This window comes from Aquarana catesbeiana, linkage group LG13, assembly GCF_042186555.1.
Source record: "Aquarana catesbeiana isolate 2022-GZ linkage group LG13, ASM4218655v1, whole genome shotgun sequence".
Taxonomy (NCBI): domain Eukaryota; kingdom Metazoa; phylum Chordata; class Amphibia; order Anura; family Ranidae; genus Aquarana; species Aquarana catesbeiana.
Window position 1 is genome coordinate 171,523,955 of NC_133336.1, and position 26,697 is coordinate 171,550,651.

The 26,697-nt window shown below is 42.7% G+C and overlaps 1 protein-coding gene across 1 annotated transcript in view; it reads right to left on the bottom strand.

Annotated features, from left to right (window-relative positions):
- Positions 1–1,052: 1,052 nt before the first annotated feature.
- The window catches only part of LOC141117132 (receptor-interacting serine/threonine-protein kinase 3-like), a 193,792-nt gene continuing 168,147 nt past the window's right edge, over positions 1,053–26,697 (bottom strand). The window contains exons 7-10 of the mRNA XM_073609770.1: positions 21,434–21,488; positions 4,376–4,428; positions 3,243–3,297; positions 1,053–1,947 (exon numbers count right to left, since the gene is read on the bottom strand). Of these exons, the coding sequence (XP_073465871.1) occupies positions 1,721–1,947; positions 3,243–3,297; positions 4,376–4,428; positions 21,434–21,488 (390 nt within the window). The 3' untranslated portion in view covers positions 1,053–1,720. The remainder of the gene's footprint in view (positions 1,948–3,242; positions 3,298–4,375; positions 4,429–21,433; positions 21,489–26,697) is intronic.

Here is a 26,697-nt window from a genome sequence, read left to right on the forward strand (position 1 = left end):
GCATATTATAGTAAATACTTCTGTTACCCTGTTTCCCCAAAAATAAGACCTAGCGTGATTGTCAGTGATGGCTGCAATATAAGCCCTACCCCCCAAATAAGCCCTACCCTGTTTCCCCGAAAATAAGCCCTACCCTGAAAATAAGACCTACAAGGACTTTAACTAGGGCTTATTTGGGGGGTAGGTCTTATATTGCAGCCATCACCGACAATCATGCTAGGTCTTATTTTCGGGGAAACAGGGTAATTCTTGGTCGTTGAAAGATTCAAAGTGGTTGTAAATTAATTATTTTTTTTAAAACAACAAAGATGTCTATACTTACCTGCTCTGTGCTATAGAATGGCACAGAGGGGTCCCAAACCTCCTCTTCTCTGGTCTCCCACTGGCACTCCTGGCACCTCATCTCTCGCTGGTACCCCAATAGGAAGCCTCTTCACATGGGGACACTTATCTTGGCTTGCCCCCAGCCCCACCCCTTCATCACAGGATTTGATTGACAAGAGTGGGAGCCAATGACTCACGCTGCTGTCGATCTGCCCAGTGAGGAGGGACAAAGCCAGTAGAGCTGCAGCTCTCGTGCACAGCGCTGGATCACAATGGGGCTCAGGTAAGTATAAGGGGGGTGAGGGGGCGATTCTATGATACAAAAGGTTTTTTATCTTAATGCATAGAATGTATTAAGGTAAAAAACCTTGAGGCTTTAAAACCACTTTAAGATCTTCTCAGCAATGCAATTCTAGGTAGGAGCGGCCATGCCCCTAAAATTTACATTTCTGGACAGGACACGTAAGCCTCCTTCACACCATACACGCAGAAAAACAGAAAAAACAGAAAAAAAACACACAGATTTCACTTGCAGAAACATCAGTTTACATCAGTTTTCATGAGCGCTTCAGTGAGTTTTAGACCTTAGAATGTCAAGCATTCTGAAGCTTTGAAATCCTTGTGATTGGTCTTTGGGTCAGATCTGGGTCTAATATAATTATTTTGTTTCTGAAAAAGTGATTTGGTCATAATAACTGCAATGGAATAAAAATCAAATGTATTATCAATGCTTATAATATATATTTTAATCTATAGATTTACTAAATTTCAAAATGTATATTGTATATTGAATGGATAAACAAGATACAAACAATCTTCAAACCAAAGTTCAGAGATTGACATTTGATTGCCATCATACCAGGTATTAATTCGGTTGACAAAGGGGACCAGGCAATGCAATTCTAGGTAGGAGCGGCCATGCCCCTAAAATTTACATTTCTGGACAGGACACGTAAGCCTCCTTCACACCATACACGCAGAAAAACTGATGGAAAAAAAACACACAGATTTCACTTGCAGAAACATCAGTTTACATCAGTTTTCATGAGCGCTTCAGTGAGTTTTATACATGTTGCAGATTCCTGCGCAGAAAAAATCCACATGTGATACCAGTGTTGTGGTGTGAACCGGGCACATAAACAAATTTTTCTTTGTTCCCTTGCAGAACGTGTGCAGAAAAACTCACGTCTCTCTCCGCGCATGGTGTGAACAAGGCCTTAAGGTTAAAAGAAAGCCATAAGAAATACTTTTTGGAGAAATCTGTAGGTTTTTGAACCTTAGAATTAGTTCTTTGCAGATTTTTTCTTTGAGTCTTAGCAAAACTGTAGGTCATGTCATCTTCCTTTCAACCACTTTGGCCATTTAGCAAATGTCCTTCTGTAATATTTAGTGTAGATCATAATTTAAAGATTGCTTTAAACACAGGTACTAAGTGTTCAGGCTTTTTTGTCAGTTTTTCCCCAAATACTTTTGCTGCGTCGCTAAAATCTTTCGCGTTCTGAGAGGAATTTAGCTTTTGTTGATCATCTTCTGAAAGGACACCTTCGTTGTTCAACTGGCCAGTGATCTTTTTGTAGCCACCAGAGTCCTTAACCACCTCTACAAGCCTATCCCAAAAGTCTCCTGAAGGGAAGACAAGACATTATTAGAATATATATGTTGTATCAATTTTATGCATATTGATGTATTTATGAATTGGTTTTATTGTATGTTGTACTAACTATTGGAGTGGGAAAGTCCCCCATTAGAAATTGTTATTATTATTTAATAAGACACTAGTCCAGTTAATATACAAATATTGTAATAGCTCTACTTCCGTATTGGGGTGGATCTGGCCATGTCCCATTTAAGTATTCATAAGGTAATCTGAATGCTTCCTGTGTATACAGGAAGGGATTCTATACTGACCAGATATGTGGAAAGAGGATAATTGTCTCACTTCTGGTTTTTGGTCATTTCCGGTTCCAGTAAAACGTCACTTGCGGTTCCGGGGAAAACATCAATTTCTGGTTTCGGCGGAAACCAGAAATGGTAATAATTTTTACTGCGCCATCAATAGGAGTAGTGGGTGTCACAGGGTGTAGTGGGTGGGACTTAATACATATAAGGCAGCCAGTCACGGGCCCCAGCAGCTTCTGATGACGCCCAGTCGGAGGGGCGAAACGCGTCAAGCCGCGGAGACATGGTGACTATTGTTTGAACGTGACGTTTCGTTGCACGTTTTAAAGTTTTTTGATGTAAGTGTAATATTTTTGTTTTATGAATAAACCTTGCAGTATTACACTATATACATTATTTTTTTCTTCATTGCCACACATCTTTATGGGTACCTGACAACTAAGTACGAAGGAAAGGATCCAGGATGTCTATATGTTTTTAATCCTACCGGTGAAAGATAGGAGGTATCCTTACATAGTATCTACAGAACCTAATTATCAGTGAAGGGAGATGCTGACCTGGAGATACTAACAGGCGTATTTACTGCTTTTTTTCTGGTGAGTGGGGACCCAGGAAGGGAGCACGCATAGTTACCTGAAAATCATCACTAACACTGTTTACAAGTTCAACATACCACATTGGATGGACTTTATATGATTGAACTTTATACTTTTGCACTTTATATTTGCACTGAGCACTTCATATTATTCTGTTAAGACATATTGTGATATTGTATATATTGGTATAGATTTGTTTCATACTGTATTGGTCTGAGTTAAAGGAGCAGCACTTAGTATAATTTATCTTTTGTATTTTGGGGTCTTTTACCTTTCACTTTAGCAGCGGCTCAATTATATCACTACATATATTTTTTTAGTTTTATTTTCCATAGCGTAGGTTCTTTCTTTTTCTTTATTATTAGAATATACTTTCACTGACTTTTACTATCTGCACTCTATTGCACATAAGAGTTTACAGACCTGGACTGGACATACCTTCTTCGTTCTTATTGGTGTCTCCAACAGTCTCAAGGGCCTACAAGGAAAATGAAGGTAGCATAAACATTCAGTGCATTTATGTTCTCTATTTTTTGCAAAATAAATATCAGAATGTAGTTACAGCAATTTTTGCTATGCATGGACATTGCTAGTGTGCTAAAAAGACTCAAGGCCCCCGTGGCATTTGAAGCATGCCATGACAAAAAATGGTGGAGACTGAATGTTTGTTCCCAATCCCATCTCTTCCTAGTCCTTTCATTTCTTTTTGCTGTCTTCGTTCACTTTAAGTCTTGTTCCCATTTAATACTGTAGTTCCTTAAACTTGAGCGGTTAGTAATATGGCTTTTTTTTTCTGACAGGGGTCCCAGGCCAGAGGAAAAAAAGAATACCAGACCTTAGAATGTCAAGCATTCTGAAGCTTTGAAATCCTTGTGATTGGTCTTTGGGTCAGATCTGGGTCTAATATAATTATTTTGTTTCTGAAAAAGTGATTTGGTCATAATAACTGCAATGGAATAAAAATCAAATGTATTATCAATGCTTATAATATATATTTTAATCTATAGATTTACTAAATTTCAAAAAGTATATTGTATATTGAATGGATAAACAAGATACAAACAATCTTCAAACCAAAGTTCAGAGATTGACATTTGATTGCCATCATACCAGGTATTAATTCGGTTGACAAAGGGGACCAGGGCTCTTAGTACAAGACCTGGGTATGTGCTTTGGGTGGCAGAGTCTAGCAACACGCCTACAATTCTGCTAACACACAATACTGTATTATTAAAAAAAGGTGCCAAATAACGAAGGCTGACATTGCTATTACAGAAAACTGTTCAAGTAGTTTCTGGCTTAAAAGTACAATCGATATTCCTTTTGTGATCCTATCTAATAGTAGCTGTATGTAGCGGACATTGTAAATTCTTTCTTGCACCCTCTCATGCCAATGTTAGATAGATTTTTACACAGACTTTCAAAGCTTCTACTTTACACCTTTTGAAATCAGACTTCCAAAAGTAAACTGGGCCCTAACAGCATTTCTATATAACCTACTACTGTGTCCAAAAAGACTAAGCGCCTGCAAGAATTCTCAGTGTGTTGTATCTTACCGTAGGATGCTTTGGATCTTCTTCAGCTGCTTTCAGGTCTAACTGTTGGGACTCTACATTGTTTAGGACAAAAATATGAATGAATATACAGTACATTATAATGCAAATTATAAGATGAAACAATCAGCGCCACAAGTAAGTAATATTGTGATGTTTAAATAAGATAACCTAATAATAAACGTGCACAGCTGCTAAACATTCCAAGTGGTACACCACACTAATTTCAAAATGGATAGTAAATAATAAATGTAGCGCTATGTGTAAAATTATAAATATAAAGTGCTAATCTCTAAAATAAATAAATCCTACATATAAATGAATAGTCCATAAAATGAAAAAATTAAGAAATAAAACATGAAAATGATCACAAGAAGAGTTTTTCATGTTTTATTTCTTCATTTTATGGACTATTGATTTATATGTAGGATTTATTTATTTTAGAGATTTGCACTTTATATTTATAATTTTACACATAGCGCTACATTTATTATTTACTATCCATTTTAATATACAGTACATGATGTGCTGAATTGTGCAATCTTTTCCTAGGAAGATAATAAATATACGGCAATTCACAAAGAATTTACTTTTGTAACTCTAAAGGCATTTTGTTTTTAGGATAGTGTTAGACCCTCTACTAAGTTTTTATTCCTGTGTCCCAGCTGGAAACATGTACCCTTCTATTTGTCCTGGTGATCGTTGTCACTGAATCAAAAAGTAAGGGGAAATTCAAAAAGTAGTACTACAGAAAGTACTACAGAAGGAGGTGCAGTTAAATCTTCCAATGGGGGCACCATTTTAGGTGACAAATGTCTAAGAGGGTAATTTCCATCATTTTGTAGTGATTTCCTGTCACTTCCTGTTTCACCTCCAGTGTAAGTATTTGAAGGAAATCTCCCCAATGGGACACAGACAGCAAAAACAATCAGACATGGGTATTTAATCCTTTAATTTTTTAGGCAAAATTAAAAAATAAAGCTTTGGCTAAACAAACCCATAATGCCAAAAATTATTAGTCATGTCAGAATAATCCCTCACACAGAGCTACCAGAGCTTGCAGATGTTTTCATGCAAATACTGGCTTTATAAAAGTTGGAATTTGCATTGGTTTGGGTATACCCTATACCTCAACTCTCCCCATAGAGACATATGACATGGTTGCTTAGGCCGTATGTTCTACAGGAAAGCAAAAGAGAATACAGCTGTATTTTAGGGGGCTCCAGCAGTGCTGTCAAACAAATAAAATAAATGTATTCTGATAACATTTTGCAGTGTAGATCTGTTTTTTATGCTACTTCGGGTTTAAGGAAAGGGTCGCATTAACGCATCTTTCCCCCAGACTGACTCAGAGCTTACACAAAGCTATGGACCCCTTCCCTGCCCTCATGTGACATACAAGGGACCAATTGTGGGGGACCAGTGCCATCAGATGTGAGAAAGGACAAGGGTCAGGTATTTCACTCCTGTCAGTTGAACTGTGTGTGGGAGTGGTGAACAGTAAGTATATGCTAATAAAGGAGGGGGCGAATTAAGTGCTCAGAATAAATAAAGAGATGAAAGCTATTGGCCACTGCCCCGTTTATAGTCCCGATGTACGTGTTTTACGTCACCGCGTTCAGAACGATCGGATTTTCCGACAACTTTGTGTGACCGTGTGTATGCAAGACAAGTTTGAGCCAACATCCGTCCGAAAAAATCCTAGGATTTTGTTGTCAGAATGTCCGAACAAAGTCCGACCGTGTGTACGGGGCATAAGAGGGTAATTTCCATCATTTTGTAGTGATTTCCTATCACTTCCTGTTTCACTTCCAGTTGTAAGCATTTGAAAGAAATCTCCCCATTGGGACACAGACAGCAAAAACAACCAGACATGGGTATTTAATCCTTTTGTATTTAGGCAAAATTAAAAATAAAGCTTTGGCTAAACAAAACCATAATGCCAAAAATTCCTCTCCCCATAGAGACATATGTCATGGTTGCTCAGGCCATATGTTCTGCAGAAAAGCAAAAGAGAATGCAGCTGTATTTTAGGGGGCTCCAGCAGTGCTGTCAAACAAATAAAATAAATGCATTCTGATAACATTTTGCAGTGTAGATCTGTTTTTTTATGCTCCTGCAGGTTTAAGGAAAGGGTCGCATTAACGCATCTTTTCTCCAGACTGACTCAGAGCTTACACAAAGCTATGGACCCCTTCCCTGCCCTCATGTGACATACAAGGGACTAATTGTGGGGGACCAGTGCCATCAGATGTGAGAAAGGGCAAGGGTCAGGTATTTCACTCCTGTCAGTTGAACTGTGTGTGGGAGTGTGTGGTAAGTATATGCTAATAAAGGGGGGGGGGGGGAATTAAGTGATCAATTTAGTTTCCTTTCCATGGGCAAATAGTTATCTTAAATGGGCAGTAAAGTCTCCCGCAATACTGTTCCATTATCTAAAGCTGGGTTCACACTGATGCAAATTGGATGCGGGTTTCGCATGACAGGAGACTGTAACCGGCTCTCAATGGAGCCGATTCACACAGCTCCGGCGTGGCCATGGAGTGCACTGGAAAAGGGTCCTGTGCGTCTTTGGCTCCGTTTCAGGTGCAAATTCAGGCAAAAATTCAGACCGATTTTGCACCTGAATTGGTGTACAGTGATGCACCCCTGCTGTGAGCCACGGCCACAGCTAGTGTGAACCCAGCCTAAAGCAGGGGTAGATAACCTTTGAGATGTGGAGATCTACTTGAAAACATAAAGAAAGCAAAGATCACCGGTGTTTGGTGCCATTTTTTTAATAGACATTAACTAGCAAGGGCTAACTAAATAGTAAGGAAAGCTTAGAAAAATATATAAAAACAAATGTCAATGTAAAAATATAATCTTAGCCTACCTTAAAAGTGGACGTTGTCTGTAGGGCGGTGGACGGTGTCTGTGAAGCAGTGGATGTGTCGGCAGAGCAGAGGTTAGTGTCAGTAGGGCAGTGGATGGTGTCTTTTGGGCAGTGGATGTGTTGGCAGAGCAGCGGTTTGTGTCAGAAGGGCAGTGGATGGTGTCAGTAGTTTTGATTTTTATTATTTTTTACAATTTTTTTATTTTATTAAATGTTACGATATTATTTTTTTTTAGTGACATATTAGGGGTCATGCCTCAGCTGTAAGTGTCTGGGAATTCGGAGTTTACCACCCCCACCCCATTCCGGCACCCTTACAGTGGCTGCCTAAGCAGCCTTATGCTGGCCCTGGCCCTGCCCACAGTAGTGTCCTCTGCTCCCCCAACACACAGTAATGACCTCTGTACCCCCATAGCAGTGTCTTCTGCCCCCTTTCACATAATACCTCCCCCCACAGTTGTGTTTTCTGTCCACGCCCACCATAGCAGTGTTGTCTGCCCCCCCAAACCCCCCCCCCCCCACACACACACACACTGTAGTGTCCTCTGCCCCTTTGCACCCCCCACCCCCATAGCATTGTCCTCTGCTCCTTTTTCACGTCATGCCCTCCTTCCTGAAAGTAGCGCCCTCTGCCTCCCCCAGCAATGTCCTCTGCGTCCTTTGCATCACCCCCCCACACACGAACACACACACACACACACACAACAGTGTAGATGTCAGAAGAGCAGTGGATGTGGATGTTAGTGTCAGTAGAGCAGTAGATTCATTCTCCTACCAATAGAGGTGTACGCAGAGCAGAAGCGGGAGTCAGTAGAACTCTGGACAGAGGGCGGGAGCCAGAGATGCCGGAGTTAACTTTCCATATTAACAAGCTGGTGATTGGTTGCTAGGACCGCCTAGCAATCAATCATATGCCAGTTAACTTGAAAAGTTAACTTGGCCAGCTCCCGCTTCGGCCCTCTGTTCTGAGCTGTGCTGCCTCACGATTTCTGCTGTGCTGTGAGGAAGGATGAGTATGGCTGAGAAGGCTGCAAGGAGAGACTGGGTCTGCAAAGCAGAGGAGTGTTCACGATCTACCCGTCACCCACACGCGGTCAATGGGTAGATTGCGATGGATAGATTGCTGGCCCCAGATCGAAAGCATTATGACATAACTTGCATATAGATATATTTTTTATTCTAACCTGCACCATTTGAGAGAAATTGGGCGCTATTCAATGCGATAATGTAATTTGTGCATGCGCCTTTCGGCCCCCATTGACGGCACGCTCAGTGTACCGTCAGTCCATTCACAAAGTTGTCGTGCCTATGTCATCTGTACTCAGCAGCATTGCACTGAAATCCCACGAGAGTAGCAGCCCATTGGGAACTTCCTGAAACACCCTATCTAACTACCGCGCATGCATGAGATTATGGCCATAACACTGTAGAAAGGGTGGAAATTAACTCTGTGCTGGAGGAAGATGCCAATATGGTGCAGGCTGCAACTGGGAGACATGGAAAAGAAAGTAAGCTGTGAGGTGATTGTAGCCGTATTAGTGCACTTGCGACAAAAACAATTGAGTACTGTCCGTGATGCTTTTTTATTTGCACCATCATACAATTTTTCAGGACAAGGTTTTGGGGTATATCCCTTTCTTCAAGGTCCCAGCAGAACTCTGGGGTACTGCTGGAAGAAGGGGACATAGCATAAGTTCAGAACCGAATAACGAACCCCATTGAAATCTATGGGACCCGAATTTGAAAAATCAAAAGTGCCCATTTTGATGGCTTATATGCAAGTATTTGGGCATACATAGTTACATAGTTACATAGTAGGTGAGGTTGAAAAAAGACACACGTCCATCAAGTCCAACCTATGTGTGTGATTATATGTCAGTATTACCTTACATATCCCTGTATGTTGCGGTCATTCAGGTGATTATCTAATAGTTTCTTGAAGCTATCAATGCTCCCCGCTGAGACCACCGCCTGTGGAAGGGAATTCCACATCCTTACCGCTCTTACAGTAAAGAACCCTCTACGTAGTTTAAGGTTAAACCTCTTTTCTTCTAATTGTAATGAGTGGCCCCGAGTCTTATTAAACTCTCTTCTGCGAAAAAGTTTTATCCCTATTGTGGGGTCACCAGTACAGTATTTGTAAATTGAAATCATATCCCCTCTCAAGCGTCTCTTCTCCAGAGAGAATAAGTTCAGAGCTCGCAACCTTTCCTCATAACTAAGATCCTCCAGACCCTTTATTAGCTTTGTTGCCCTTCTTTGTACTCGCTCCATTTCCAGTACATCCTTCCTGAGGACTGGTGCCCAGAACTGGACAGCATACTCCAGGTGCGGCCGGACCAGAGTCTTGTAGAGCGGGAGAATTATCGTTTTATCTCTGGAGTTGATCCCCCTTTTAATACATGCCAATATTCTGTTTGCCTTATTAGCAGCAGCTTGGCATTGCATGCCATTGCTGAGCCTATCATCTACTAGGACCCCCAGGTCCTTTTCCATCCTAGATTCCCCCAGAGGTTCTCCCCCCAGTGTATAGATTGCATTCATATTTTTGCCACCCAAATGCATTATTTTACATTTTTCTACATTGAACCTCATTTGCCATGTAGTCGCCCACCCCATTAATTTGTTCAGGTCTTTTTGCAAGGTTTCCACATCCTGCGGAGAAGTTATTGCCCTGCTTAGCTTAGTGTCGTCTGCAAATACAGAGATTGAACTGTTTATCCCATCCTCCAGATCGTTTATAAACAAATTAAATAGGATTGGTCCAAGCACAGAACCCTGGGGAACCCCACTACCCACCCCTGACCATTCTGAGTACTCCCCATTTATCACCACCCTCTGAACACGCCCTTGTAGCCAGTTTTCAATCCAGGTACTCACCCTATGGTCCATGCCAACGGACCCTATTTTGTACAGTAAACGTTTATGGGGAACTGTGTCAAATGCTTTTGCAAAATCCAGATACACCACATCTACGGGCCTTCCTTTATCTAGATGGCAACTCACCTCCTCATAGAAGGTTAATAGATTGGTTTGGCAAGAACGATTCTTCATGAATCCATGCTGATTACTGCTAATGATATCGTTCTTATTACTAAAATCTTGTATATAGTCCCTTATCATCCCCTCCAAGATTTTACATACTATTGATGTTAGGCTAACTGGTCTGTAATTCCCAGGGATGTATTTTGGGCCCTTTTTAAATATTGGTGCTATATTGGCTTTTCTCCAATCAGCTGGTACCATTCCAGTCAATAGACTGTCTGTAAAAATTAGGAACAACGGTCTGGCAATCACCTGACTGAGTTCCCTAAGTACCCTCGGATGCAAGCCATCTGGTCCCGGTGATTTATTAATGTTAAGTTTCTCAAGTCTAATTTTAATTCCGTCCTCTGTTAACCATGGAGGTGCTTCCTGTGTTGTGTCATGAGGATAAACACTGCAGTTTTGGTTACTGAAGCCCCCCGATTCACTCGTGAAGACTGAGGAGAAGAATAAATTCAATACCTTTGCCATCTCCCCATCCTTTGTAACCAGATGTCCTTCCTCGTTCTTTATGTGGCCAATATGGTCTGTCCTCCCTTTTTTACTGTTTACATACTTAAAGAATTTCTTGGGATTTTTTTTGCTCTCCTCCGCTATGTGTCTTTCATGTTCTATCTTAGCCGTCCTAATTGCACCCTTACATTTCTTATTGCATTCTTTATAAAGTCTGAATGCTGAGGATGATCCCTCAACCTTGTATTTTTTGAAGGCCTTCTCCTTTGCTTTTATATGCATTTTTACATTGGAGTTAAGCCATCCAGGATTTTTGTTCGCTCTTTAAATTTATTACCCAATGGGATACATTGGCTAATGCCCTTATTTAATATGCTCTTAAAGCAAACCCATCTCTCCTCCGTATTCTTTGTTCCTAATATTTTATCCCAATTTATGCCTTTTAGCAAGGTTTGTAGTTTAGGGAAGTTGGCTCTTTTGAAATTCAGTGTCTTTGTATTCCCTTTATGTTTCCTATTTGTGTGATTTATACTGAAACTAATTGACCTGTGATCGCTGTTACCTAAATTGCCCCGTATTTCCACATCTGTGATCAGGTCTGTATTGTTGGTAATCAGTAGATCCAGTAATGTTTTATTTCTAGTTGGTGCGTCTACCATCTGACCCATAAAATTGTCCTGCAAGACATTAAGGAACTGGCGAGCCTTAAATTAATGCGCGGTTCCCTCCGCCCAGTCTATGTCTGGATAATTAAAATCCCCCATTATGATAACACTTCCCATCCTTGCTGCTAATCCAATTTGTGATAGGAGATTCGTCTCCACTTCCTCCTTCAGGTTAGGGGGCCTATAGCATACTCCCAGTATTATTTTCCCCTTAGCTTCATCCCTTTGTAGCTCTACCCATAAGGATTCAACCTCCTCTCTAGCTCCCTCAGTGATGTCATCTCTCACATTCGCTTGTACATTATTCTTGATATATAGGCATACCCCTGCCCCTTTTTTACCCTCTCTATCCTTGCGGTATAGGGTATACCCTTGAATGTTTGCCAGCCAATCATGAGAGCTGTTGAACCAGGTCTCTGAAATTCCCACAAAATCCAAATCCTCCTTGTACAACAGTATCTCTAGTTCACCCATCTTGTTTGCCATGCTCCTGGCATTGGTGAACATGCCACATAGTTTAGACCGGTCGCATATTGTCCTCGTATTGGGTGTTTCAAAATTGCAACTAGGACTTGCTACTATACTCACCTTGTGTTTTTGTGCTTTGGTTAACCTACCACTAATGCCCCCAATACTACCCTCTGGAATATCTTCCGCGCTGGCTATCACTGTCTCTGGACCCTCCCCCCCATCGCCTAGTTTAAAAACCCCTCTAACTTTTTGGCCATCTTCATTCCCAGCAGATCTGCACCCTCCTCATTTAGGTGCAGTCCGTCCCTTCTATAGTACCGGTTACCGACTGAGAAGTCGGCCCAGTCCTCCAGGAACCCAAACCCCTCCTTACTACACCAGCTCTTCAGCCACTTGTTTACTTCCCTAATCTCCCTCTGCCTTTCTGGTGTGGCTCGATGTACCGGTAGTATTCCTGAGAATACTACCTTGGAGGTCCTTTTCCTCAATTTAGCACCTAAGTCCCTAAAATCGTTCTTTAGGACACTCCATCTGCCTCTGACTTAATCTGTCCACAAGATCCGTGATGTGCCGAACCCGAGCGCCCGGTAGACAACATACTGTTCAGCGCTTCAGGTCTTGGTTACAGATTGCCCTCTCTGTCCTTCTAAGAATTGAGTCCCCTACCACCAGAATCTGTCTTTCCTTTCCCTTTGCTGCCCCCCCACTCTCACTGGAGGAGTTCTTCCCCTGGCAGCTAGGAGAGTCCCTCATCTCCAGCAGTGCTGGTCCCTGACTGGTTTCACCAATGACACTCAATGGAGCGTACTTATTGGGATGCTCCAGTCCTGGATTGGCCTCTCTGGCACTTCCCCCTCTACCCCTCCTGACTGTCACCCATCTACTCTTTGCTAGTGCCTGCGCCTCTTTGTCTCCACCCGCCTCTGTGCTGGCCCCTGCAGGCACCTGCCGTGTACATTCCTGGCTCACCTTTAGTATGGAGGGACTTCTCAGTGCTGACAGTTGCTTCCCCAGATTCAGAACCTGGGCTTCCAGGGAAACAATATGCTTACATTTTGCACAGCAGTATTCACCCTCGATCGGATGATCAAGGAACGCATACATGCGGCAAGATGTACAAAGAGTCGCCTCTCCACACCCGCCGGGCATCGTACCTATTAAATTTAGTGAGGATTTGGGGATTTTACCCTGTCCAAATTACCTAACAGCTAGCTTCCTGGCACTAATACTCAAGACAATACACAGGTACACAACAAGACAATACACAGGTACTCACAGACCTACGTGCAATCGCAGAACAGTCGCAGACCTACGTGCACTCGCAATACTCAAGTATACAGTACACAATACACAAGTACTAACGATCCACACACACTACTCAGACAACACTCAGATACTCACACTACACAGGTACTATGACCCCTGTTATAACCTCCTGTTTTAAACTCTAGTTTTTTAACTCCCACTTACACAAAGTTCCACAGCCAAAGACTGAGCACGCTCAGACTGAGCTCTACACCCAGTTAAATAGGCACCTGTGAGCAATTAACCACCCCCCTTAATTGATAGGCTGAAGGAACCAGAGGAAAAAAAAAAAAAAAAAAAAAAGAAAAAAAAGCTATTTAAAAAGTGACAGAAAAAGGCAAATGAAAAACTAAAAGGAAAAGCCCCAAAAATGCACCCCAGCAAACCCAGCAATCAACAAGCAAGACTTATTCACTCTATAACTCTAGTTTTTTAACTCCCACTTATACCAAGTTCCACTTACACAAAGTTCCACAGCCAAAGACTGAGCACGCTCAGACTGAGCTCTACACCCAGTTAAATAGGCACCTGTGAGCAATTAACCACCCCCCTTAATTGATAGGCTGAAGGAACCAGAGGAAAAAAAAAAAAAAAGAAAAGAAAAAAAAGCTATTTAAAAAGTGACAGAAAAAGGCAAATGAAAAACTAAAAGGAAAAGCCCCAAAAATGCACCCCAGCAAACCCAGCAATCAACAAGCAAGACTTATTCACTCTATAACTCTAGTTTTTTAACTCCCACTTATACCAAGTTCCACAGCCAAAGACTGAGCACCTACAATGGTTATGGGGTCCGAGTACTGCCCTGGGGAACATGTATCAATAAAAAAAGGTTGTAAAAAACATTATTATCGAATGAGCAGTGATTTACTGATGCTTAAAGTGAAAGCATAAAAATTCCTCTAAATATAGTACCGGGGGGGGGGGGGCCTTAGTCTGCCTGTAAAGTGGCATATCTGTACTGTGTATAAAAGTTGCTGCAGCAATAATGACATCTATAAAGCCAAAAAAATGACATTTTCCCTGCAAGCTTTCTTTACTTTACACGCTCCAGTTGACGTCCCTATGACGAAACGCGTAGGGCGTGGCCTATTCTGACGCTTTTGCATCATCTCCCAGAGGATCACCAACCTAAATCTGAAGCTCTCCTGTTTTGATGACATTTGGTTGCCTATTATAAACTGCTTAAATGTGAGTACCATTCTGTCATCTGCGTTCAATAAAGAGTGTTTTATGGTTTTACGCTATGGAATCTCCTCTTTCTTCTCTTATGCCTAAAATGTCACCGTGACCCAGAAACAGCCTGTGGATTGCCGCACAGTGGCATACACTGTGACTGCGCATTACCCCCGCAGGGGTTAAAGAAGCTGCCTAAAACGTCATCGTGACCCAGAAACTGCCTGTGGATTGCCGCACAGTGGCATACACTGTGACTGCGCATTACCCCCGCAGGGGTTAAAGAAGCTGGTGAGTGTCCGCATGATCACAAGACACGAGCACCTGGTCACCAAGATTTATACAAATACCTGCCTTGTTTTACAAAGATGTTAAGTTTTTCACTTAAATTGCACTGAGCACTAGTCACAATTTAACCTATGTAATTATTCAGCAATGTTATGTTTGTCAATCACTATATGGGGTTTTTATGCGGATGGAATAGCTTTGGCTAAAGTCATTTTTTTATTTCATCCCCTGTTCCCCTTCCCCCTCCCCCAATTCAAAGGGGGCCAACCTAGCCGTTAAATTTGCTATATGCGATTTTGTTTATATTTTGTTTATAATTTACATGCGATTTTACATGTGGGATTTGGCTACACACGATTTACAAAATATTTTTTAAACTAGGACCACGTTACACCTACACACTCCAAAGGGGGTCACTTTGCTGTATTATGTTTGGTTTTATTCTCGTTGAATTTTTTATTTGCAATTTTGGTTTATACTTTATATGCGACTTTACATATGGGATTTGGCTAAACACGATTTACCAAGTATTTCTATGAATTAGGACTGCGCCACACCCACACACTAACCCTTCACCTACCTTCTGTTTTTTCCACTTTGGTGGAAATCACATTTGGGGAGGCAGCAGTCCTTTATGCGATTTCTTCCATTTTTTCCATTTTTTTCCATTTTTCCACTTTTTTCTCCACTAGGACAACGTTACACCTACACACTCCAAAGGGAGTCACTTTGCTGTTTTATGTTTTGTTTTTATTTTCGTTGAATTTTCTTTTATTTGCAATTTTGGTTTATGCGACTTTATATATGGGATTTGGCTACACACAATTTACCAAGTATTTCTATAAATTAGGACAGCGCCACACCCACACACTAACCCTTCACTTTCTTTACTTTGTGTTGCCTTATGGGATTATGTGAAATCTCCATTAATCACTGTAAAATATTGCAATTAGAAATATATTTCAGTTAGAGGGAAATATATTTAAAATACTGAGTGTTGTGTTGGTGTTATTGTAATTAGTTCAACTTCAAAGGTTGGCCTTTTGTTCTCCCTGATAACATCTTCCCTGGGTAGTAAACAACAGCCTTCTTTGACTCATCCAATCAGGCTGTGCCCAATATACATTTACTAGGTACAGCGACCAATTAGGGAGAATTATATTAGCCACACTACAGAAAGGAGGGGGGGGTATAATGCTTTGTGACCAAGCTAACTCACTCTTTGGTGTGGGAACAGACAGCAGTCACCATGGGCTGACCTGAAGTTAACAGGTAATCTAATATACTTGTATTTTATACTGTACTGTAAATATGGGTGTCGTGGGTAATTTGTAAATACCATGTAAGCCAGGAGACCTACACTGTACATTGTGTTGTAAATACTGTCTGGTGTGTACTTTGTATAGATTATGTAACCCTATTAATAAATGTGTATTGCGGAACGAACTACCTCTTTGTTGTAAGATCTCTCAGATCTAGATATGTATATGTCCATACTACTACAATGATTGAGGTGTATGCACAAAATACAGAACTAGTCAACATTTGGAAATAACGGTTTAGGGAGCCAGTCTGTATGATGAGGCCACAATGTAGTGCACTGGGAACAAGATTCAAGATGTTTTGGATAAATTCTGGTTTCTCTTTCACAGACTTTGGATAGAAGTAACAGGTGCAGAAAAATTGGGCTTTGGGTGTTGGTTGTCCCTTCACACCATAGCCCTAAAGAGCTACTCTTGATGAAAGCAAGAATTGGCCTTGCTGTCAAAAATTTTAATGATATGCACCTGTCAAATAGGTGCAGAAAAATTGGTCTTTGGGTGTTGATTGTGCCCATGAAACCTACACCAAAAAAAAATTCCAGATTAAATCAACACCCACAAAGCTAAGCAGCCTAGAAATCTTGCAGAGATTCCACATCCCGAAAACACTTAATCGGCGACATTGGCATCAGGGGCTTGATAGCTGCTGCTAATCCAGGACTGATTCATTTTTATAAATGTCATCCGGTCCACAAAGTCTGTGGACAGACGCGTTCTATTATCGGTCACAAAATTTCCAGCAGCACTGAATGCCCGTACGGAAAGCACGCTGGATGCAAGGCAGCCCAGCAGCTCAATTGCATACTGGACAAGTTCTGGCCAGTGGTCTATTCTCTTGTGAACCACCTCTGGGCCTGCTCCTGCAGAGCTTTAAGAATCTCTGCTCTGGTGTGGTTTCTGTCCCCTAGACACACCAGCTGCAGCACTGCATAGCACCTTTTAACCTGAGTCATTGAATAGCTCTTTGAAGGCTTAGGGGGTACTTGTGGTTCATATGACAATTCAGCAGAGGAGGGCATGGAGGAGGAGGAAGAGGGGGTGGTGCTGGCAAATCTTGCATCATCACCACTAGCTGTATGGGGACGTGGCAGCACAACAAGCTGCAGCACTGAGCTCTGTCCTGCATCCTTCTGAGTTGCAAGCAGAGTTACCCAGTATGCTGTGAACAAAATATATTGTCCCTAACCATGCTTGCTGGACCATGTGTCAGCAGTATCGTGGACCTTGCAGCTGACTGCCTTGCCCAACAATGCCAAAACATTGCCTTGCATGTGATGGTACAAAGCTGGAATGGCCTTACGTGAAAGGAAATGGCGACTGGGAACCTGCCATTGTGGTTTAGCACATTCTGCAAATTCACCAGATGGAAAGGCAGGAGTTGTAAAGCCAGCAGCTTTAACAAGCTTGAAATTAGACGCTGGGCATGTGGGTGGCAGTGACTGTATTCTTTTTTTTGCTTCAGCAGAGAAATTTGCCTGCTATACTCTACAGCTGGAAGGACCTAGCATCTACCATTCCTGTCAGTGGAGGCTGCTGAAAGGCCATGAGGTATTGTGGGGGTAGACTGAGGTGAGGAGTGAGGAGGAGCAAAATTGCATGCCTTTTGTGTGGCTTTCAGGTGCTCTTGCCAACGGCTGAGCGGTGGGAAGCTAAAACCCTTGTCAAGCATGTGCTACCCAAATGGCTGGTGTTTTTGCCATGCTTGATGTGCTTGAGGCAAAATTTGCAAATAGCAACAGTTCAATTGGCTGCATATGTGCTAAAAAAAGACCCAGATAGCTGAGCTGTGGATTAGGGTGGCTGTGCTCTACTCTTCCATGATGGCTGCCTCGTTGGGGTTGTGCCTCACCCTCACTTTCCTCCTCTGCTCTGTCTGGCACCAAAGTCATGTCAGTGACTTCATCCTCCTCATCCCCTCCATCCTCATTATCACTGGAGACAACTTGGCAATATGCTGCAGCTGGGGAACATTGCCATAAAAGGTTATACTTAACAATTAGAGGATGCAGCAAACACCATTAACAGCGTTCCCACGAGACAGGAAATGACGCCAGAACCAGGAGTGTGTCACGTCAATGCATTTGCCCTCCCACAGAGCGTCATCAAAGGACCTGGTCCTTTGATGACGGCCTGTGGGAGGGCAAAATGCATTGACGTGACACACTTTCGGTTCCGACTTCATTTCCTGTCTCGTGGGAACGCTGTTAATGGTGTTTGCTGCATCCTCTGATTGTTTCAATGCCTGATTTTAACTTACTTTTGTAAGTATAACCTTTTATGTGCAATAAATTTTCAATCTTAGCATACTTCACTATTGGTCCCCCCTTTTTCTTTCCTTTTGGGTACCAGTTTTTTGTATGGCTGAGTATTAACTTGGAAGGATCGTTTATCATCTCATCAGTGAATCTGCCATCCTGCAACATTGTTTGAATATCGTTACAAGCCTTTACCGACTCCCAGACTGAAAAGCTGGGTGTCATTGTGATTTGGTGAGTGGGGACACATGCGGGGTGTCTTGGTACACCTGAAAATTTTTTCTGCAACATTTTCTCTGCACTTTCTGCACACCAGATGTGAAGCATTCCCTGCATTTTTACACACCATTTGTGAAGCACCTTCATAGTTTTGTATGGACTGTACGTTTTTTGTTATCACTTACTATGGGTTTTTGTTTGTGAGCGTTGTATTTATGTATCTTACCGCTAACTGAAATATACTGCATTAAATGTGTAGTAACACACTGAAATATACTGCGCTAAACGTGCAGTAATGCACTGATATATGCTGGGTTAAATGTGCAGTAATGCACTGAAATATGCTGTGTTAAACGTGCAGTAACGCACTGAAATATACTGCAGGAAACCTGCCCTGACAAAATAAAATGACACTAAAGTAAAAATTAATGGTCGCACTACACTCACACTGCACTATTACCAGATTTACACTAAACTGATACTCTACACTGACAATAGAATCACAATAGCACACTTTAGCATACTAACTCTCTAGTAGCACTGAGCAGAGCCCTGTTCTATCTCTCTCCATGCCAATATCACACTAAAAATGGCCGCTATTGAAAGAATACTTTTATAGTGTGGGATGGGACTAATGCCCTGTACACACGAGCGGACTTTTCGACCGGACTGGTCCGACAGACCGAATCCGTCGGACAATCTGACCGTGTGTGGGCTTCATCGGATTTCTGTCGGACCTTTTCGGTAGAAAATCCGACGGACTTTAGATTTGAAACATGTTTCAAATCTTCCTGCCGGAACTCTGCCGGACCCAGTTCCTATCAGGAAGCCCATTCGTCTGTATGCTGATCTGACGGACCAAATACGACACAAGGGCAGCTACAGCACCTGCCCGCGAGAATGTTTCCAGCGCGATCCTATATGCCGGTCATGGAAAGGTGGTGGGGACGAGCGAGCGCCCCCCTCCTGAACCGTACCAGGCCACATGCCCTCAACATGGGGGGATGGGTGCTTTGGGGAAGGGGGGCGCCCTGCAGCCCCCCCCACCCCAAATCACCTTGTCCCCATGTTGATGAGGACAAGGGCCTCTTCCCGACAAACCTGGCCGGTGGTTGTCGGGGTCTGCGGGCGGGGGGCTTATCGGAATCCGGGAGCCCCCTTTAATAAGGGGGCCTCCAGATCCTGGCCCCCCACCCTATGTGAATGAGTATGGGGTACATCATACCCCTACCCATTCACCTGGGGAAAAAAGTGCAGAGTGGTGACCCCGCCCCTTATGACGGCACAGTCCCATCATCCCCCGAGACTGTGACGTCATAAGGGACGGGGTCACTGGGTGATATCACCCGGTGACCATGCCCTATGCCTATATAAGTCGTTGCGCACCGTGAACACAGCATTACAGCGGGAGAGAGCATTGTGTCAACATCAGAAGAAGGGAAGAGGGAAGAAGATGATGGAGAAGACCGGGCCACCGCTAGCAAGAGAGCGGCAAAAGAGCAGAAGATTGCGGAGGAACCCGGCATAAGTACCGGAGAGCGGAGAAGAGGCCGGAGAGCGGGAGAAGAACCGAACACTGGGAGAAGAGGCCGGAGAGAGCGGAGAAGTCGGAAGAGACCCCCGAAGTCGGAAGAAGATCCCCGGAGCTGCTTTATAAAAAAAACTTTAAAAACCTGTCTAGTGTGTTTTTTTATTGACACTTTTTTCCCCAGGTGAATGGGAAGGGGTACGATGTACCTCATACTCATTCACATAGGGCAGGGGGCCGGGATCTGGGGGCCCCGTTATTAAAGGGGGCTCCTGGATTCCGATAAGCCCCCCGCACGCAGACTCTGACAACCAACGGCCAGGGTTGTCAGGAAGAGGCCTTTGTCCTTATCAACATGGGGACAAGGTGCTTTGGGGTAGGGGGGCCGCAGGGTGCCCCCTTCCCCAAAGCACCCACACCCCATGTTGAGAGCATGCGGCCTGGTACGGTTCAGGAGGGGGGGGCGCTCGCTCGTCCCCACCCCCTTTCCTGACCGGCCGGGCTGCGTGCTCGGATAAGGGTCTGGTATGGATTTTGGGGGGACCCCCACACCGTTTTTTCGGCGTAGGGGTTCCCCTTAAAGTCCATACCAGACCTGAGGGCCTGGTATGCTCTGTGACAAGGCTCGCAAGGTGTTAATCTCGCCTTCCTTTTCTAGTCCCATCGTACCTCATCATGTTCAAAATGAACGGACTTTAGTCCGTGTGTGGGCAAGTCTGTTCGTTTGGAAGTCCGCCGTAACTCTGTTGAAAGTCCGTCGGGAAGACCGATGAACCTATTCTGCCAGAAAGTCCGGTCGTGTGTGCGCAAGTCCGTTCGTTTGGAAGGTCCGTCGGAAGTCCGCCGAAAGTCCATCGGGAAGACCGTTGGACCTAGTCTGCTGGAAAGTCCGGTCGTGTGTACAGGGCATAAGAGCAATGAGCCATGATTGGATAGAGTCATCATTACTTTCTCCAATCATGGCTCTGACAATGCTTTGTGCCCTGATTGGGCAAAGCTTTCATTGGTTCAGCCAATCAGGGCTTCCAATGCACTGTGCAATGGCAGTGCATTGTGGTCATTCGGCGGGCCAAACGGTTGAACACCCAAACAATTGCTCGTCAAACAGGCGAACAGCCACTGTTCGGCTCAAACTTATGCTTGGGCAGAACCATTCGCCCAACTCTACCTAAAAGCTTGTCCTGAAAAATTGTAAGTTATGACAAATAAAAAAAGCATTACGGAGAGTACTTTCTAAAGTAAGCTGTAAAAAGCAACAAAAAAGATGCTAAGGGAGAAAAAAAACAAACACTGTGGTGTGCTTTTAAAAGGTTTAAAATATTGATCTTATGATAAGAGGATTCTGTCAACTGAGTTTACTTCTGCTTTAAATAAATAAATAAAATAGTTTTCATTTTTGTGTAAAGAATTACAATTCTACAGATGCATAATGGTGTATATGTGTGTTAATCATTTTACTTACCTTCCAGAAATGCAACCATATCTCTACTAATATCACCCAAATCAGGTTCAGCTTGCTGTAAAAAAGAGTAACGTTAAATGATTCCATCATTGTTGTTAATAACATATGACAATATGACATATTTAACCCCTTCCAGACTGCCTGCCTGCACTGTACTGCGGATAGTCAACCCATTCAGGCACAGGGACGTATTGGTACATCCAGGGCTTTTTTTCTCAGAGAATAGGTACAGGAACTCCCCCCGTCTGAGTCACCTCTTGTCTCTGCCCTCTATCCACCTCTGACCACCGTCCCTTGATTCCACCCCCTACCCACCTACCAGTACTGCCCCTTTTAGAGAATACAGAACCAAGTATCATTTTGTAGTGCTAAATCATTTGTATGGAACATGTTAATGATAAAAAGAAAAGCAGTAAAATAGATCCCCTGCAGCCAGCAACAATAGAATCCCAGCAATAGTTCCCCACACAACAATAGACTCCCCAGCAACAATGGACTCCACCCCAACAACAATAGATTCCTTGCAGCAACAGTGAACCACCCACAACAAAATATCCAACCAAGCAACATTAGACGCCCCCCCCCCCAGCAGCAACAACAGATCTCCCAGCAGCCAGCATCAATGGATCCTCCAGCAGCCAGTAAAAATAGACCTCTCCCTCAACAGTAGATCCGTTCCATCAACATAAGAGCCCCCCAGTAACAATAGATTCCCCATCAGCAACAACAGACCCTCACACAAAATCAAATCCCCACCAGTGACAATAGATCCCCCAGCAGCCAATATCAATAGACCCTCCAGCACACCCCATGCTATTACATACATTCAGTGCTGGAGGTGCCGGAACTGCATTCCCCCGCGCTGAAAAAAAGCCCTGGGTACATCGCTGCCTGCTTCCGTTTATAGGACATGCGTACTGCTGCCCCCCTCCACCAACACCTGCTGTGACTGCACACAGCGGGAGTCTATCAGCAAGTCCTGGCCAATAATTTGTTGTTGGGATCTGCTGATCAGCAGGGCTGAAAATCAACATAGAGCTCTGTACAGAGAGAACAAAGAGATCTCTTAGGCTGCGCACACACTGGAGCGGGCGGGCGTTTACGGTAAAACGCCGCTATTTCTAGCAGCGCTTTACCATTGTTTTTGCAGAGGTTTGCTGCCAGGCGGGTTCACAAACACATGCGGCAACAGTGATCCCACCCCCTACCTTCTCCCCCAGCAGCTGAGCTGATTGAGTGGCTCTATTCCATATTGGGGACTCTTACTGGCTGATGCAAGGCTGGCAGTAGTGATTGGGCAGGACTCAGGGAGGCGGAGTGGCCAGCCTTGAAGGAGCCCGTACTGACATACTGCCCCCCACTGATATACTGCCCCGCACAGACATACTGCCCTGCACAGACATACTGCCCCCACACTGACATACTGCCCCCGCACTGACATACTGCTCTGCACAGACAACCCTGCACTGATATATGGCTTGGACTGACATACTGCCTTGCACTAACATATTGCCCTGCACGGACATCCCTGCTCTAACATACCACTAACTGACTGTCCTGCACTGACATATTGCCCTATTCTGACATATTGCCTTACACTGACAGCCCTATTCTGACATATTGCCCAGTACTGACAGCCCAGCACCGACATACTGCCCTGCACTGACATTTTGCCTTGCACGGACAGCCCAGCACTGACATAGATATTGCCCTGCACGGACAGCCCTGTACTGACATACCACTCACTGACTGCCCTGCACCGACATCCTGCCCTGCACTGACATACTGATCTATTGCTCACAGACTGCCCTGCACTGACCACCCTGCTGCTACATACCATACACTCTAACTCTGCACTGCTATTTCTTACTGCACTGCATAGTTTTTTGTTTACTTTTGTATTTATTTAGCCCCATAACTACAGTGCTATTATATATGCTTAAAGTGTGGCACTAGATTAACTATATGCCTCTTTTTAAAATCACACCCTTTTTAAATGTATGCCCCACCCCTAATTAGCCAAAAAGATGGCTACAGCATGGTTGTCCAGTTCAGAGAGGGCACCCACCCCTGGGGCGTGCACCCAACGTGCTCTGTGATCGCTGTGTCCTTCCTTTGTCCAATCACAACTGATCACTTGTAAACAAACTCGCTGTTTTTTTGGCATTCCTTTTCTCATGTGCTGTCACAGTGTGACGAGAGGAGAGCCGGTAACTGGCAATTCTGACAGGGGACATTTACACTGATATCAGGGAAGTGATCATCAGTGCCCTGATTATCAGTGCACCCCCATCAGTGCCCTGATTATCAGTGCACCCCCATCAGTGCCCTGATTATCAGTGCACCCCCATCAGTGCCTTGATTATCAGTGCAGCCCTATCAGTGCCCTGATTATCAGTGCCACATATAGGTGCCCATCAGTGCCACCTCATCAGTGCTGCTTATCAGTGCCCATCAATGCAGCCTCATCAGCGCACATCAGTGAATGAGGAAAATTACCCATTTGCAAAATTTTATAACAGAAACTAAGAAAAACTTAAATGAAAAACCCAGTGGTGATTAAATACCGCCAAAAGAAAGCTCTATTTAGTAATTAGTAAAATAAAAAATAAAAAAATCATATATATACACACACACACATACATATATATACACATACACACACACACACCATCGTTTATAGATGCTATAATTTTCACACAGTTTTCACACAAAAAAATGAATATACACTTATTGGGATTTTTTTCATTTTTTTTTTTTTTTTTTTTACCAAAGACATGTAGTAGAATACATTTTGGCCAAAATTTATGAAGAAATTAGATTTTTTTTTTTTTTACATTTTTATTGGATATGTTTTAAAGCAGAAAGTAAAATTTTTTTTTTTTCCTCGAAATTTTCAGTTTTTTAAAATTTTTATTGCAAAAAAAAACCCCAGTGATGATCAAATACCGCCGAAAGAAAGCTCTATTTAGTAATTAGTAAAATAAAAATAAAAAAATTATATATATATATATATATATATATATATATATATATATATATATATATATATACACACACACATATATTATATTATATTATATATACACACACATATACACACACACACACACATATATACATATATATATATATATATATATATATACACACACACACACCATCGTTTATAGATGCTATAATTTTCACACAATTTTCACAAAGACATGTAGTAGAATACATTTTGGCCCAAATTTATTAGGAAATTAGATTTTTTTTTTTACATTTTTATTGGATATGTTTTAAAGCAGAAAGTAAAAATATTTTTTTTCTCTCAAAATTTTCAGTTTTTTAAAATTTTTATTGCAAAAAAAAACCCCAGTGATGATCAAATACCGCCGAAAGAAAGCTCTTTTTGTGGGGAAAAAAATTATAAAAAATTATAGAAATTTTGCTTGGGAACAGCATTGCATGTCATGACCAAGCAATTACTTTTCAGCATGCCTAGGGACCTAGCGTGGAGTCACAGGAGAGAGATGTAGTGAGGCCTCAGGAGGAGAACAAGCATTGAGTGATGGAGAAGTGCATTTCCTTTATCCAGTAGCAACAGTTGGACCAGTCACCGGAAGTGAGGTGACAGGAATTGCTGAGTTGGTGGAGACTGGTACAGGCTCCTTATAGGTGGATGCTGGAGGAGACTCCAAAGGTTACATCTTGCCATGGAAGCTTCTATTGCTCCCCCCCCACATCCTCCCAGAACAGTTTGATACAGGAGTCTCACTGCAATGACTGATTCAGAGGGAGATGGTATAGACTGTGAACATTTCCATGGATAAATAAGCCTTTACTCCTTTTGTAAATGAACACATGAACTATTAAATTAACAGTGACATAGACTGTAGCTATGTATTGCTTGATGCTTAAAGTGGTGGTAAACCTCATATATGAACTAAACAAATCCCTCTATAGTGTGTACTTGTCTCAATCCAGAGCACTAAGTGGCCTTTCTGTCTGCTGCCTCCTTCCTTTGCTGTAAGCATGAGTCACTTCTGACAAGTTTTCCTGTCACCAAGAGAAAAATGGTGACTAGTTTTGGGTGAACAATTCGAGCCCAGCAAAAGTTTGGCCTGAACATTTGTTTTACTGCAGTATATTGTAGTGGGGTGCATATGCGAGAAATGGGGATAAAATACTGATAAACCCCTGGCAAGACATTTTGCCCAATTTCATAAGGGCAGCCTGGATGGCATGCGTGTTAAGGGCATCTACCTTTGAAACTTTCACCAAGGAGGAGCGACTTCAACCTGATATTGATACAAAGCAAAAAGTGGTGGATATACAGGTTGAAGTCGCTCATGCTATTAGGACTCAACACCGAACTCAACCTACAGGTATTTTTAGAGAAATGATCTGTAGATATCCTTGAAAAATATCCTTCCCCTGCCACCTATTGTATATTGGTAATCTTTAATCCCATATGTGTTACTCAATGAACTGCCCATTAATTTGGAATTAGGTGGCCACTACCTCGATATTGGGTGGGCGTAACGGCAGCCCAATAATTGAGAGGAGGGCAATGGTCAAGCACGTAACCAATGATAGAATGTAGACCCACGTATTATGGGATCTGATTGTGTCTAAGTTCATGGTCCCCGTATACTTCATCTTAACTCTCTCCTAATTTAATTTGATTCAATCCAACTCAATTTGAATCTAATCCAACATACGTTCTATTCTATCTCTAATGAACAATCTGTAGGTCAATAGTTGATTTTGGCTGGAAAATATTCCAGTCATTAAAGGAGAAGCTTTTTTCTCTCAATTTAATCTAATATATCCTTAAAATGGATATAAATCATTGCTAATGAACAAAATCCTTTCTTTCTGCTTTTATTTTGAAAGAAATAGAAACAAGATTCGATATTTGTCATAAAAATTATGAACATCTTTGCTAGCACGATCACAACATGACACAACACAATAGGCTTCTTTAAAAGGTTTTAATGGGGAGGCTCTAACTCAGTTGAAGATCTACTGAAAAGGAGCCCTCGGATACCTGCCCGATGTCCAGACGAAGCTACGCATACACACAGCAAAACACGTTGACGTCATCACCGCCCGGAGCCTCCAAAAGGGATTGATGCATTGGTGCACTTCCTAAACCCCAAGTTTGCTAGTTTTATTTGGTAATTACCGTTAGAAGTGCCCTCTGCATCAATTTGTTTGGCGTCCAGACGTTTGTTTTGTGTATTTTGTTTTTGTCACTGTTTTATGTTTTGTGTTGG